Source organism: Pelodiscus sinensis, chromosome 4, assembly GCF_052426305.1.
Source record: "Pelodiscus sinensis isolate ZL-2025 chromosome 4, ASM5242630v1, whole genome shotgun sequence".
In the NCBI taxonomy this organism is placed as follows: Eukaryota; Metazoa; Chordata; order Testudines; family Trionychidae; genus Pelodiscus; species Pelodiscus sinensis.
In genome coordinates, this window is record NC_143055.1 from 129,363,288 (window position 1) to 129,379,915 (window position 16,628).

General features: G+C 44.7%; 1 protein-coding gene across 1 annotated transcript in view; it reads right to left on the reverse strand.

Annotated features, from left to right (window-relative positions):
• The window catches only part of GC (GC vitamin D binding protein), a 48,238-nt gene that overhangs the window by 13,999 nt on the left and 17,611 nt on the right, over positions 1-16,628 (reverse strand). Inside the window, exons 2-6 of the mRNA XM_075929412.2 lie at positions 14,930-14,999; positions 13,690-13,822; positions 8,674-8,885; positions 6,160-6,292; positions 2,244-2,338 (exon numbers count right to left, since the gene is read on the reverse strand). Coding sequence (XP_075785527.2) covers positions 2,244-2,338; positions 6,160-6,292; positions 8,674-8,885; positions 13,690-13,822; positions 14,930-14,999 — 643 coding nt within the window. The remainder of the gene's footprint in view (positions 1-2,243; positions 2,339-6,159; positions 6,293-8,673; positions 8,886-13,689; positions 13,823-14,929; positions 15,000-16,628) is intronic.

Consider the following 16,628-nt stretch of genomic DNA (forward strand, 5'->3'; position numbering starts at 1 on the left):
TGGGGTTCTACTCTGGCAAGTTCCCAGTCCAGTCACTGGGAATGATGCCTGAGCAATGGTGGCCGGGTGACTAGTGAGTAGAGATGCCTCCCTTTGGCCCTGTGTAAGGATAGACTGATGGCTTGAAAGATGCATACCTTGAGCAAAGACTCTCATTAAAACACTGTCGTTGGGAAAGAAACAGACCAACATTTTCAACCCTAAATGTAGTCACCTCTCTCCCTGGGTTTTCAGAGGTGCTGACCAATTGATTTTCAGCAGCTCTGAAAAGCAGCACATTCATCATAGTGCCAAACCTGGGACATCCCATGTAAGATAATGGCCTAAATAGCTGGGAAATCCAGAAACATGGCTTCATACCCATATTTAACTCTGAAACCAAGAGTATCCATGAGCACTTGCCACCTTTATCCCTGAGGGTATGTCTACACTTGCACCTTCTTCGAGAGAGGGATGCAAATGAAGACATTCAGAATTGCAAATGAAGCTGGGATTTAACTATCCCACGCTTCATTTGCATATTTGCATTATGGCGCTATTTCGAAATAACAGATGCTGTTAAGACATGGTTATTTCGAGAGAAAACCCTTGTCTCGAAATAACCCTTATTCCTCATACAATGAGGTTTACCAGTTATTTCAAGAGAAGGGTTTTCTCTCAAAATAACCACGTCTTAACAGTGTCCGTTATTTCAAAATAGCGCCATAACGCGAATATGCAAATGAAGCGTGGGATAGTTAAATCCCGGCTTCATTTGCAATTTCGAATGTCTTCATTTGCATCCTTCTCTCAAAAGAGGGTGCAAGTGTAGACACACCCGGATACACTCGTGTGCTCTGATATTTTCCCACCTTCTGGTACCAGTCAAGAGCCCATATCTTTCTCTCTGTATTCAGTATATAAACAACAGCCTCCCTGTTCACAATTTCATTACAAAGCCCAATCTACTCTGCTTTCTCTCTGCAGGCTAGAAACAGTATATGCTTCTTAATCACCCTCCTTACTGGATTTGAGACTCCAGCACCCAAGAGAGGTCTTTAATCATATCAGTTGAAATAATTTTGGGTTGAATGAGAGCCCATCTAAGCAAGCTCTGACATGGTACAAAAGAATAGTAATAGGTTAGACTGCTTGCTCCGTATCTCTACCAAGTACATCACTTTTCCACAAAATGCAATACAGCACTTATTTATTTTTCAGATCCTGCTAAATCTTACATAAGAACGGCCATACTGGGTTAGACCAAAGCTCCATCTAGCTCAGTATCCTGTCTTCTGACAGTGGCCAATGCCAGGTGCCCAGAGGCAATGAACAGAACACGAAATCATCAAGTGATCCATCCCGTCACCCATCCTTACCTTCTGACAAACAGGCTAAGGACACTGTTCCTGCCCATCCTGGCTAATAGCCATTGATAGACCTATCTTCCATGAATTTATCTAGCTCTTTTTTTAACCCTGTTAAAGTCCTAGTCTTCACAACATCCTCTGGCAAGGAGTTCCACAGGTTGACTGTGAGTTGTGTGAAGAAGTACTTTCTTTTGTTTGTTTTAAACCTGCTACCTAGTAATTTCATTTGCTGACCCCTAGTTCTTATGTTATAAGAAAGAGTAAATAACTCTTCCTTATTCACTTTTTCTACACCAGTCATGATTTTATCGACCTCTATCATATTCCCCCTTAGTCTCCTCTTTTCTAAGCTGAAAAGACCCAGTATTATTAATCTGTCCGCACATGGCAGCCATTCCATTCTTCTAATAATTTTTGGTGACCTTTTCTGAACTTTTTCCAATGCCAATATTTCTTTCTGAGATGAGGTGACCACATCTGCATGCAATATGCAAGATGTGGCCGTACCATGGATTTATATGGAGGCAATAAGATATTTTCTATCTCATTCTCTGTCCCTTTTTAAATTATTCCTGACATTCTGTTTGCTTTTTTTGACTGCTGCTGCACATTGAGTGGATGTTTTCAGAAAACTATCCCCAATGATTCCAAGATCTCTCTCTTGAGTGGTAACAGCTAATTTAGTCTCGATCATTTTGTTCATATAATTGGGGTTGTGTTTTCCAATATGCATTATTTTGCATTTATCAACATTAAAATTCATCTGCCAGTTTGTTGCCCATTCACTAAGTTTTGTGACTTATTACACATTTACAGTAAATGGGAAATTCAAATATGAAGACCGTCACTTCTGATCTGCATTAATATATGGAACATACAGTATTGTGTTTGTACCTGAACTTAGATTTTTCTTTCCCATATACTGCATAGCGGGAACAAATTCTGTTTGACAGGGTGGTGAGTATGGATGAAGACTTTCTTTCTAGTCTCTGGAACAGAAAGGAGAAGAACTGCATTAGGCACCGATTAACTCCTGGACTTATAGTCTATGGGGGGCATTCATATCAGTCAACTGGCCATCCAGCTTATTACCCTAAATGAATACAGATTCCCCCATTAAGCCTCAATGGTGTTCAGAGCTAAACAGTGCTGCTTTCCTATCCATCCACTATCACTTGTGGACTTTCAGTTTTGTGGTGGATCAAGGGGATATTTATATAGTCCTTCGGCTCATGTAAGATGGACTGTCACCTGGGGTCCACAACTGCACCCCATTCTTCCTATGATGAATATTCTTTTCACTGCTTCAGGGGGTAGCTGAGTTACGCTGTACAGGATAAACTTAAAAAACAACAAAAGGTCTAGTATAGTGGTTCCTAAACTTTTCAGCATCACGCCCCCTTTTTGATTTTTGAAAAACCCTCACACCTCCCACTCCCCCCAAAAATAGCAGCAAAACTTGTTGAGCAAAAAATAATAATAATAAAAAAGGAACTGACCGGGGCAGCAAAACCTGATGGGAGGGGGCAAAGGGAGAGGCTGAGTCGTCTCACCCCCGCCTCTGGAATTTCTTCATGCCCCCCCAGGGGGACACGCCCCGCAGTTTGGGAACCCATGGTCTAGTAGCACTTTATAGACTAACAAAACATGTAGATCGCATCATGAGCTTTCGTGGGCACAGCCCAGTTCTTCAGATGACTGGAGTTATGACTTTATAATGTGCAGACCCAAAATAAATAGGGGAGGAGGGAGAGAGGGGAAGGAAAAAGAGAGGGGGATGGGTGGGAAACAAGGAGCAGAGGGAATGAAAATATCAAAGGGGAAAACAAGTAGGGTTTTTACAGGTTGCTGTGTTGATGAACTGCTGCTGCCCTCTTCCTTGTCCTGAGGAATGTCAGACACTCAGGTTTTCTCAGTCATCTGAATTTCTCAGTCATCTGAATTTCCTTTCCTCATAATTCACTTCCTTTTAAAAAGTGGGTTTTAGCTCTTGAATCTCTTTATTTTTATTTAGAATTGCAAACTTACTTTCTTTCACTTAAAGATTAATATTCTCCAGAGGGGTGATTCTTTCTCTTTGACAGCCTGGGCCCTCTGCTTCCCTGCCAGAGCCTTCTCCCATCTAGCCAGGCCTGCTTTACTATTTAGCAATGTGTGATCCCTTCTCACCAATTTGTAATTTTATCCCCGCCTCTGGGAGATCATGAGCTCCATGCTGAGAAGCTCACTGCAGTGATCCTCAGCCTGTGGCGATGGACTGAAGCTTGAAGCGTGCTGGTTATCGGAGTGTTGCCCAGGATTACACACATACATGTTTCACTCTGAGCAGGGAACTCTAACAAGAGAATGTGGTAGCATCACCCCCACCAAAACCCATTTTCCAACCTTTCTTCTCTGCCATATCAGAGTGGAAACAAACACCCAATAGGCAGAGAAGGAGCGAGCAAAGATATGATTCTCTCAGCAGCCAAAAGAGGGACATATGGAATCAGCGACGTGTGTCACACACATGCAGAAGCACCATCACAACACCAAGATGACATGATTGTGTGCAACACTTTGAAGAGGGAAATTGGTCGGTATCTGCTAAAGTTTGAGAGCTGCTGCAGTAAACGCTTCAGACCTGCTCCCCTTGTTTGTGGATCTCATGCTGTCATGTGCCATGGCTCCCCCTGCTCGCTAAACTCTGGAACTCCTCATTTTTAGGCTGATCTACCTGCACATGGCTCAATAAACATATTGCATGTTGGAGTGAGAGGACAATATCTGCTCTCATGATAGCTAAGAATAGATCATTTTTAGTTCAATACTTCAGCTTTGGAGACATTCCTCTTCAGTTGTAATGGTTTATAATTTTTTTCTGGCCTGCTAACCATCATGCACTCATCCTGGTGTGTGGGTTGGTACAGGACCACAGAGGTCCCTAAGTCAGTGCTAATTTACACTACTTTCCAAATGTCTAATACTGAGGAAGCCAAATCGTGAACTTCAGGATTGCCACTAATTCCCTTCTTATGAATCTCTTCAATTCAGCAGTTTGGGTGTCTCCATCTTTGCTTCCTCCCCTCTTTTCAAACTGCAGAATTTTGGCACTCAGCATATACAATGGTTTTCCAGATGGCGGGGAATGACGGGAGTGGTGATGTGCAGGTGCCACTTAGTAGGAAATGAACATTGTATTTGTGCTGTTCGCTTTATTTCCCAGCAGGCTGAAGACACAGTGAATTGGTGCACCTGCCTCCACTGCATTAATGAGTGAAATGAGGAGTAACGGTAGTTCGGAATAGGAAGCCTAGTTCGAACTAGCTAGTTCGTGCCCCGTGTAGCCGCGCTGCACGGGGTTCGAAGCAGCGGGGTTTTAAAAATGGCGGCTCCCCGCTTATGCAAATGAAGCCCAGGAAATTCAAATCCCGGGCTTCATTTGCAAGTGCGGTATGCCTACATTACCCTCCTAGTTCGAACTAGGAGGGTAGTGTAGACATACCCGTAGAGAGCACATGGAGATAGAATCAGAGCAACCCCCCTTTTTGTTACCAGTAAGGGAGGGCTGTTTAGTAGCCTCCTTTCTCCATCAAAGAAATGACTTGTGTTCTCTCGGTTTGCCTTAAGACAGCGATTGTTAACCACGATTAGTAAGTGGGCTGCAGGAATAGCCCTCCTTCATCTCAGTGGGCTGCATGTCTGTCCCCCTCCTCCATACCCTTCTCACACACTGGGGCACTAGAGCCTCACCCTTACTGCTCCTCCCCTGCCCTCCCAGCACTTTTGTAGCTGCACAAATCTGCTGAATCGCACTCGGTCCCCTCCCTCCCAGAGCTAGAACACAGCAAACAGCTGACTTGGGGATGCCGAGGCTTTGGGAGGGAGGGAGAGAAATGGGGATGGAGCATGAATCAGCAGATTTGTGGCACTCGGAAAATGCTGGGGGTGGGGGAGTAGAAGGAGTGGGACTCCAGTGCTCCAGTGCACAAGCAGCAAATGGGGAGGGGGAGGAAACAGACAGGCCTGTAGGCTGCAAGGTGCTCACCACTGCCTTAAGGGATTGTGCAGTGTATTACAGTGACTCTCCATAGCAATAGATCTCTTGCAGGAAGACTTTATACTGTTCTGCTAAATCTTATTTTATGTGTGGCCTTATTAAAAAACCAAATGAAGACAAATAGAAGGTGGCAGTGACCTTCTTCTCTTCGGCAACTCTGAGTGTAACAAGATTGAGGTTTACATAAGGGAAACAGACTGATTATGCTGCAACCCAACCCGTTATTGAGCTTGTTTTCATTATGTGTGCCAGAACCAAGCAGACGGTGGGTAAGATGACGAGAGAGGTGTGAAATGCTCACAGTGGAACGCAGAGAGTCGACTTAGATCTTCTATCCACATTCATGATTTAGCAAGGTCCCGATGTGAAATGTAATAGAGTTTTGGCTGAGCTTCATTTGGAGTGTTAGAGTTTCACTTCAAGAATTAAATATTAAAGGAGTGCAAACGTGGGGGATGCCATGCAGAGCAAACTATTCCCTTCCTCACGGAGCAAAACAGCGAGAGTCACAGCGTAATCTTTATCAAAAGTCAGTGGCTGTCAGGACTGAATCTCTACACCCTGAATATTCTAGGTAATACTTGATCACTGTTCTATACAGCGTATATAATTTATGATGCATGTTGCTGCGTTTTCTACACATCCCACCATGCCACTATAATAGGGACTGTCAGGATTAAAGAACCCCTAGAAGAGGCAATTGATTGTAAAAAGCTGTGGTATTTTCCTGCTGTGGAAGCTGGCAGGAAAGCAAAGGAGGGGCATACTCACCTCTTTCAAGAAGCAGACGGTAGGGCTGGGTGAAATGCAGCAAGTCCCAACCATGGATAAGTAACTCTTTATAAAACCCACTAGTACTGGCAGTGGGGCTTGTCCATAGTTACTGGAATACTCATGTGTAAACCTAGAAAAGAGACATCAGTTGATGGGTGGATTTGTTAACTTTGAGAGGGATTTTCAAAGACGTCTGAAGGAATTTGGTCCCCCGATTCCTGAAGGAAAGTCAATGATTTTTCAAGGAGTTGGGTGCCTGATTCCCTTATGGGTGTCTAAATATCCCATCCTGGCATTTCTGCAAGTGTAACATACGCAATTTTTTCTATTAAAAAAAATGGTGGTAGCCATGAACAGTCTGTCCACATATACCAGCTAACAAAATTAACTTACACCCCTGTGAATGAGTAATTCCTGCACTGAGATAGAACAGAAATATTCCAGCAAGATTGTTTATTCATAGGCATTCTTTGATGGTAATTACAGACTGAACGTACAGGGTTTCATAACTGCCATGCTATAAAATATAATATGTGGGCTGGAATAGTAGAATCCTTATTCATTTCAGATAGATTATTAATCAAAGGTTTAACAAACTGATTTTTTCTCACGCCAGGCCTCTGCCAACCCTGACGAGTGAATTAGGTGGGTTATCAAAGATACGTACGTAGAGTGAGGTCACGGCTCTGTGCACCAATGGGGTGCAGAGTGGGGGAAAGAGGAGAAAATCTGTAGTATGTAAGTCATATGGAGGCATAATGCCAATAGGGGAGCTAGGGTCTTGCCCATCCTATGCACTGTAGGCCCATGAGCACTGGCAGTAATTCTATCTGCCTCTCACTTGTGCTTGCCACATTACTTATGGCCATATTATTGCTGTTTTCTATGTACCCACACGGATGTGGCCCTAAATATAGTATATGAGCTCCAAATTCTCCCTGGTTTGGCTTGGGTGAATTGTCAGAGTGACCAGATCTCTCTTTTATCCCTGGTGCATGAGACGGTCGCTTCTTTGACAGGTAATCACATTGGACACTGTATGTTGTGGTTTGGTTACATTTGCTTTGATTGCTAAGCAGCTAGCGTCAGTAAAAGGAAAGAAATCATAAGTAAATGTATTCATAAATGTAACAATAAACCGTGGGCTAAATCCAAAATTGGCAGTCTTTGGCTTCGTCCAGACTGCAAGCCTCTTTTGAAAAAGAGTGTCTAGACTACAACCAGTACTTTCGAAAAAGCAAACCGCGTTTTCGAAAGAGAGCACCCAGGGAGTCTGGATGCTCTCTTTCGAAAAAGCACAGTTTGCATTACATAGCGCCTTTTTTCGAAAGAGCACTTTTGAAAAAAGGCATTATTCCTCATAAAACGAGGTTTTCCGCGGTCGAAAAAAACTGCCGCGTTCTTTCAATTTACTTTCGAAAGCATGCGGCAGCAGTCTAGACACAGGGGAAGTTTTTTTTAAAAAAGACCACTTTAAAAAAAAGAAAAAAACCCTGTAGTCTAGACAGACCCATAGGTACTTACCATCAGATCCCTCATTCACACATTGATGTGTCGAGAGAGAGGTCTGCCCAGAGATTTTGATAGTCAGTGGGAATTGAGAGACTAAATCATTGTTGACCTTTGAAAATCTCTCTCTAGAACATCTAAGAAGAATTTTTACCATCAACCTCTACTGAGAGATTCCGGGCTTGATTTTAGGGCCTAACGATGCAGCTAGATATTTTTCTAAATTCTGCTAAACATCTATCCCCCTTTCGTTTCAATGGGAGACACCAGCCTCAGCGAGGCATTGCAATTAATGTGTATTAGGCGCCTACCTGTAGGTTTAAGTACCTAAATGCCTTTGAAAATCTGACCCTCAATCTCCATGTTAGTCTCTCAGGAGGACCTAAGAATGAGACCACAACTCTCCGCCATATGAGTCATAACAAGCAATGGTCCTAACTTCTTGAACCAAGAGAAACATGGCCTTTCATGGAGCCTTTTGAGCCTCAACTACCACAATCCAAGCGGAAGATGCTCTAAAAACTACACTGTACAGCAACTCTTCTTCACAGCTCACAGCACCCAGAAAAAATAATCCGACCCCCTTGTCTTTAAGAATAATATTGCCACTCCCTGACATATTTTATTAAGCTAAGCCAAAGCCCTCTCTGTACCACTGTCAGTGGAGCACCTCCCGCCAGGGACTGTGCCTGTGCGCATGGCTCGCATGGTGAGAAAGGTTCTTTGTACTCCTGCAGCCTCGTGCTTCCATGCAGGAGCCAGACACAATGCAGCATAAAAGGGAAATGTCTGTCAAGTGCTGAATCCCCCTTTAATAGCACTTGGCTGACACGTGCATGCATCCCAGTCACATGTGGTCGAGAAAAAGCAGAATCCGACGGAGAAAGTCTGTTGACTTGCTGATGAGCTGGTTCGAAAGGAATTAAGGGAGTTAATTGTGTTCTCAGGCTATATTCAAGATGTGTAAAGCTCCTAGGCCAAACCCGGCCTCCTACTGCTTACCTATCTGCAAAATCCTGCGGGTCCTTTTTGAAGGCCTCGCAGAGTTCTTCATTCGAAGGCTCCACGTATGTAGGGACCTCTTTTGATGGCTGGTGCAGGGCGGCCAGGCAAAGCTTTCGCTCGAGCCCTTCGTGGGTACAGCAAGCCGCAATCCCTGGGTGCTCGGGGTAAGGCGCGTTTTCATCACAGGACTTGGCAGACAGAGCGGAAGACTGGGGGAGGGGAGAGGAGAAGGAAATGGAAGGAGAGAACGTTAATGTCCAAGTTCCCAGGCTCGCAGCAATTACACTTTTCAGACTTGTTCTTAGGTAAAACATCGCCTTCCTCTACGGGTGAAACCCACTTCTGCCCACAGCTCTGCGGAGGAGAACTGGAGGTGGGTTGGGCTGGTGATACCTCATCTTGGAGGAGGGGGGACAGAAGCGCAGGTTTGTAGCACAACACCAGAGAGTCACCACCTCATTCCTCTCTGGCTGCAACACCTCCCAGCCTGTACAGTATAGGTTGCACCCCTACAATCCTGGATTCTCTGGTCCAGCAACATCCATGGTCCGGAATGACGACCGATGTTCCAGGATCAGAGAGTCCCGGCTCACAGCAGGAGGGTGGGGGTCTGGGAGCCTGTGCATACCTCAGTTGGGCTGTGAGGAGGGAGCCAGGAGCTGGCGTGCAGCTCAGTTGGACTTTGAGCGGGGCCGGAGCCACACAACTCATGTGGGCTGTGAGGTGGGAGCAGGGAGCAAGCGTATGGCTCAGCTGAGCTGGGAGAGGGCATCCAGCAAGCCGGCGATGGGGGTGGTGGGGAGGGAGGGGCCTGAAATGGCTTCCCCTGGTCCAGAAAAATCAGATCCTGAGGGTGCCAGACCAGGGAGGTCCAACCTGTAGTACATTGGGGCCACATTATTAGTAGTTTATTGCATACCCAAGAGTGTACTCTGCTATACCTCCACCATGTAATACAGTCCTAGTAACATGAGATTTCCCCTTCTGCTCTTCATTCTCTGGTGAGAAGTGGCACAAATTAAGTTTCTGGAAGGGGGTGGGGAATGTGTTGTGTGGGAATTTTGTTAACCATCCTACTTCAGTGTAGCTAAGGCCAAACCCTGACTTTTGGAAAGCCAGTTTACGTTCAAGGTTCTTCTCCGAAGGAGATAAAGATAACACAAACCGTGCAAAGGGGTCTGACCCACGCACCTTCCACGAGCCGCAGAACAAAAACCCAGCTTTAATGCATAAAGCAAGCACCAAAAATAGTGGGGTCTCCAATGTAAAAAAAAAAAAAAAAAAAAAAAAAAAAGCAATCACCAAGGAGAAGGAGAGCTGCAGTGTCTGCATTATGAAGTTGGCATCATCTTTTGCTAGTGACCACAGTGATATCTTAGCATAGGAGAGAATTGCAGTGTTTCAGACACCAGGGAATGGTACCTGTGGGAAAACATTCCGGCTAATCTGTGTAGAGGAGGGGTGGAGAGGTTGGCAGCCGAACAAAGGCAAAACTCCCACTGACTTGTTTTAAGTCAGAAGGCTGCAGGGTGTCGCTCCAAGGGGATGTGGTTGTTAATCTCAAATTCCACCATTGGTTGCGCAGGGTCCTGTGGCAGTGGAGCTGATGCATTTCTGTGGTGAAGGGAAAGGTGGGATTTGGGGGCTGTGCTGCATGGAGCCATGGAGGCTGCAAGGGAACAGGGGATAACTGGCTGTGGGAGAAGGGGAAGCAGATTATCTGCCATTCATGATCCTTCAATTCTCTGTCCCACATTAGGAGCATGTAACTGGCAGGCAGAGCTACTTAGCCACATAGTGGAAGTAGCCTCTATAGAGTGGATCTGCGGCATTTTGAGCTTGGGATGAGAGTATGACAATTCCTAACCCCCATCTGTGCATAGACCCATGCCCAGTCCAGTGACTCAGGCTTGGCCCTGACATGATAGAGTTAGTCTCAGGGGGAAAGAGGCAGGCGTGACTCCAGCAATGGGTATTTAGGTTGGCAGAAGTGGGCCCCCTAGTTTCCATGAGGCGTTGGTCTGTTAGACATTCATCATCCCAACGTTTTTATTTCTCCAGAAGCGATTAAAACAGAGCAGGGGTCGGTGCTCAGGAAATGCAGCACACTCCCTTTCGGGGCTCTACCTCCATACGCTGAATACAATTTGTAAAACCTCCTGGCCACGGGTACTATCGGATAACCACATTTAGTTCTTTTCACTTTTCAATCTCAAAGCACTTGACAGAGGAGGTCACTAGGGTTATCCTCTGAGTACAGATGGGGAAACCGGCAGAAGGCAGGACAGTAACTTGCCCAAAGTCAAGAACAGTAGAGATGGCCCTAACCCAAATGCTTGGATCAGGGTATCCTCATATTGCCAAGACATAAGGGTATGTGTGTTGTTTCTTTAACTACACAGCCAGAAGCCAGGGGCTGGTTTTAGGCCAGGCCTGGGCAAAATATGGCCCATGGGCTGGATCCAGCTCACCAAGTCACCAGATCTGGTCTGCGGAGACAGTGGGGAGCCCCAGGCAGGCTCCCCTGCAGCCCCACATGCTGCTCAGAAACGCGGATGCAGGGTGCTTTCTCTTTATGAGTCTGGAGCAGAGGGGGGAATATTCAGATGCTGCTCCTGCCCCCAGCACAATCCCATTGGCTGGCCAACGGGAGCTGCTTGTTTGAATAACAGGCAGCCCGGAAGCACAACCCCCACTCCCTCCTGCTCAGTTACTCGTTCAAGCACATGGCTGAGGAGGCAGAAACATTTTAAGCTCTGCAAGCCTTTAGCTCTGCAGGCAGGCAGGCTGGTTTGGCTGCTGGCTGGTAAGCCTCTGGCCAAAGCCTGTCTCTGGCACCCCAGCCCTCCCTTCTCCAACCTTCTGCCCCCCAGTCCCACCCCGCTACTCCACATGCACGCATACCCCCTCCCAGATCTAGCACCCAATCTCCTGCCGGAGATCACAATCCCCTCCTACCCTAGGTCACATCCCAAAACCCTGCCCTGGGTCACAACCATCTCCTTCACCCAAACTACCTCCCAGACTCCATTCTCCCTTCTGCACCCAACCTCCATCCCCAGATCCTCTATTAATACCATGGAAGAGTGAGGCCTTCAACAACCTTCCAAAATCTTGGAGTGGCCCCCACATCAAAAATTATTGCCCACCCCTGTTCTAGGCAAAAGTTCTGAAGTGAAGAACTTCACTTTACCATTTTCAGCTGAAACCTCCATTGGAATGTTACCAACAATGCCTACACATAACTATCTGTAAAATGGAGCCAGCATATTGTTTCTCTCAGTTAATCATGTAATAAAATGGTTATGTGCAATATATTATTCAGCCAGTAGATGTCTCTGTATGCCATTCAGAATTCCAGGTAGTACTGTTGGGAAACCGCATAATGAACTGTGTCAATCAAATATGTGAAGTCCCACCCCCATACTTTATGAAAATTGTGTTATAAATATAAACATGCATCACACGAAGATGCTTTAGACAAAATACCTCATGTAACCCATCAATATGAATGTTACAGTTTGCTAGATCTATATATCGTAGTGTGGTGCATATATTGCTCTTCTATGTGAGGTTTGACATGTGTAGTGTGAGTCTGCTTATTGTTTAAAACATGCTAATGAACATAATGACTGGGTGTTCAGCTTAACAATTTGTAAACAACCTTGTTTGTCCTGTAAATGCAGGAGGTGGACCGTCTGGAGAGAGATATGACCATACTACCTTGTACTGGGACCCATCTAGAACATGGTATATTTCCACAGAAGGGGGATGTTAAATGAAAGATTCCCACCCTTGAGTATAGTCTGTTTAAGCAACGGGAAGTTATGGGTCTTTTGCCTCCGGTTGGCCTAAGAAATGGCCTGGCACACCCTAGCTAACAGGATACAAAGAAGGCTAAAGAACCAAGTCAGTGTGCCTCTGACTTGAGATATATATACTGTAAATGTTAGAGATATGTATATTATACAGTATTATAATAGACTAGAAAGGAATTTGTACATGTGTGTCTCTGCTGATGGAATATTTTTTAATTAAGCTGGAAAAGCATCGGGATTGTATAAACTCTGAAATCTGGCTTGTGTGTGTCTTACTTGGTAAAACCTTGGTCTGTGTAAATGGCAAAGTGAAACAGAGTGTCATGAGGGGATTGTTAATTTCAGATGCTCTCAAGACAAGCTGATAAACAAAATCCCAAGGCTACAAAAACAGACTAATAAGATTAAAACAAATGGAAAGAGCCAGTGGGATTAACAGCAGAGAATATATGGTACAAGTAAAATAATAAAAAGAATTTTTAGTAAGGCAAGCAAAATATATTAGTTCATGGTTGTTATTTTGATTTGTGCATAAAAATGTTTGGTTGGGGATTTAGAATGGATAGGTTCCGAGGTAACTTCCACGTTGTGGAAGATCGACACTGCTGCGATTGATCTTCTGGAGTTTGATTTAGCGAGCCTAGTTAGGACTTGCTAAATCAAACTCAGAGGGCGCCCTTGCTAGTGGCTGAATCGTCTGCTCTTGTGAGGAATAAGGAAAGACAATGGGAGCATTTGCACCAGTCGGCCTCCTGCTATGTATTCTACATAGCTGGAGTTGTGTACATTAAGCCAAGTTTCTGAGTCTAGTGTAGACCTGGCCTTAGTAACTGAATCTGTGCACAGCTATGGAATAGGATATAAAAGATAGGGACTGACAAGAAGAGAACTTGGAGAGAAAAAAGGAGAAGAACATAGAGACCACAGACTTGGAAAAAGTCTGCCTATCCCCAGAAGAGGTCATTTCTAGATGGTAATAGCATTGTCTTAACATGTACAAAATAAATTGTACAAGAAACTATTTAGGCCTAAATTGGAATGGCCTTTGTCATCATACGGGGTGGGGCCTGGTAAACAAAGGAGAAAAAGCTGAGACCCAAGCTGTGTGGAAACCTGTTTGTCTATAGTTAGAAGCTGCTTTCTTCAACAAAGGCATCGTGTTGAAGGTACTGTGAGTCTATGGAGCATGACTTACCTCAGTTTCATAGCAGTCAGGGTCAGCCCCTGGGGCACAACACTTTTCTGCCAGGGTGACTACCTCTTTCACAAGATTGCTGATCTCTTCAAACGTGGCATTGGAGAATTTCTTGCTGTTCATGATGATTGCTCTGGGAACAAACAAGAGGCAAAGGTCTCATGGCAGGTTTGGGGATGTGTTTTTGTTGGTCTCTGAAGCCCTACTGAAATAAAATCTGGCCGGATGCTGTTACATGCTTGATGTGAAAAAGAGCAGCGTTGGGTCTGAAATACGAAGGAACATTTTCTTTTCAAGCCTGTTTGGTCACAGGACTCCCTGCTTTTGCTGTAGAGCAGGGTCCTGCAAACTTCATGGTGCCATGGCCCCCTTCTGACAACAAAAATTACTGCAGGAAGGGGAACAGAACCCTGAGCCCCACTGCTCCAAGCGGGGGGAGGGCACGGCTGACGTTTAAGGAAGGGGCCTGTAGCGTGAACCCCATTGCTGAGGACTGAAGCCCTTAGACTTCAGCGTCGACCCCAGAGAGTGAGGCCTGGGCTTCAGCTCTAGGCCCCAGCAAATCTAAGCCAGCCCTATTTACTCTATGAAAACAGGGGGAGGACCTTCTTTGGGGGCTCAACCCACAGTTTAAGAACTCCTGCTGGGGAGCCTTAAGAACTCCTGTCTGTGTCCTGGCTTCCAGTTTGCTCCCGCTGCTTTGCAGCCAGAAGTAACTGTGGGCACAGATTTCTCTCTCCTGTCTGATATCACATACATGCCTCAGTAGCTGCAGATCAGGCAGTTAAATATCCAGGGGTACATTTAAGCTGCAACTGGGAATGTGCTGCCCAGCTCAGACAGACACTTGCTAGGTTCTGTGCTAGCTAACATGCTGAAAATAGCAGTGTAGTGGGGGTCAGAGAGACTGATGCTGACATTCAAGCAGAAGGCTGGGAGATAGGCACCCAAACACTATTAAACTACAACCCGATTTAGGTACCTAACTTCTTTTGAAAATTCAAGGCAAACAAACCACTTACAGTCTAAGGCCCTTATCCTGCAAACATGCAGGTACTTAACTCCAAGGGAGTGGTCCCAATGAAATCAATAGGACTCCCCATTTATAGAGGTTAATTACAGTGAAACCTTTGAAAACCATTTTTCCTTTTTATAACATTTTTCTCTAGGTTAGTTAGCATGCTGTATCTTAGCAGTGCAGGTTCAAAGCCAATGCTTCCGAGTTCTTGGAGGTACGTACAGAGTTCGGAAGTTGTCTTTTCCCATGTGTATGAATTCTTGGCAGACTTTGTTCCGTTCATAGTCCCGACCTGCAAAATCAGTCACAGGAGAATTAGCATCAGCTACTTGTTTTGATAAAACAGATGCAGAAGAAAACAAAACATCTCTCTCTGTCCTTGAGCAGACAAAGATGGCCCTGGGTGAGACCAAATAAAAGCAGAAAAACCAGACCCAAACAACATATTCTAATTTCTACTGCACACACTTTTCTCTTTGGGAAAGCATGAGAGAATACACAAGATGACAAATGTTAGTTACACCTCTCACGGAGGGACTGCAAGGCACTCATATCCATGATGATGAGCACAGTATAAAATCTTATATATAATAATATTGTATGTTCTTGAGGGTCTGATCTAAAGGCCACTGAAGTCCATGGGAGTCTTTGTATTACTTCTTTTGAAAATTCAAGGCAGACAAACCACTTACAGTCTAAGGCCTTGAGCCTGCAAACATACAAGTACCTAATTCAATGTGAGTGGTCCCACTAAAATCAATAGGACTCTCCATTTATGGAGTTTAATTATAGTGAAACCTTTTAAAATTATGTTTTTCTTTTTAAAGTATTTTTCTCTAAGGAGAATGTATCATCTGCTACTTGTTTTGATAAAACAGATGGGCTGTCTCTAGACTGCATCCCTTTTCCATAAAAGGGATGCAAATTAGACATATCGCAATTGCAAATGAAGCGGGGATTTAAATCCCCCCCCCCGCTTCATTAGCATAAAAATGGCTGCCGCTTTTTTCCGGCTCGGAGCTTTGCCGGAAAAAAGCGCCAGTCTAGATGCGGATCTTTCGGACAATAAAGCCTTTTCCGAAAGATCCCTTATCCCTCATTTTAAGAGGGATAAGAGATCTTTCGGAAAAGGCTTTATTTTAAGAAGGAAAAGGGATCTTTCGGAAAAGGCTTTATTGTCCGAAAGATCCGCGTCTAGACTGGCGCTTTTTTCTGGCAAAGCTCCGAGCCGGAAAAAAGCAGCAGCCATTTTTATGCTAATGAAGCAGGAGGGGATTTAAATCCCCGCTTCATTTGCAATTGCGATATGTCTAATTTACATCCCTTTTACGGAAAAGGGATGCAGTCTAGACACAGCCATGCAGAAGAAAACAAAACTTCTCTCTCTGTCCTTGTGAAGAAAAAGATGGTCTTGAGTAAGACCAAAACAAGCCACAAAAAGCTTAGAAGAGGCCCCTCTTTCAAAAAAATTTGTGTTTTTTTTTTAAACTTGAAAGGTATTGCCATGGCTACTCCCACTTCCCAGCCATCTCTTGTGGAAAAGGCACACACATTTTGCCACTATTATTATTAGAAAATAACTGTCCATGCGCACATGGTTCATTTTGTACATGTTGTTAGGGTATCTTTATAAAAAAAGCAGTGGGCGTGAAATTCATTCCTCTGCCGAGGGCCGGCATCAATTTTGTGTACCAAGGGATTTCCTCTTAAGCCCTCAAAATAGTGGTACAGAAAGCCTGTGCTGGCCCATTGCATGAGAATGAATTTCATCCCTATATAATCTAATACAAAACAACAACATACAATGATTCAAAATAGCCTCTAGAGTTCAATACAGAATTATATCCCTGCTGCAGAATTCCATAGAATGGTTTAAAACAAACCAACTCCTCACCCCACCCCCCCAAAGCCGCAGATGTCT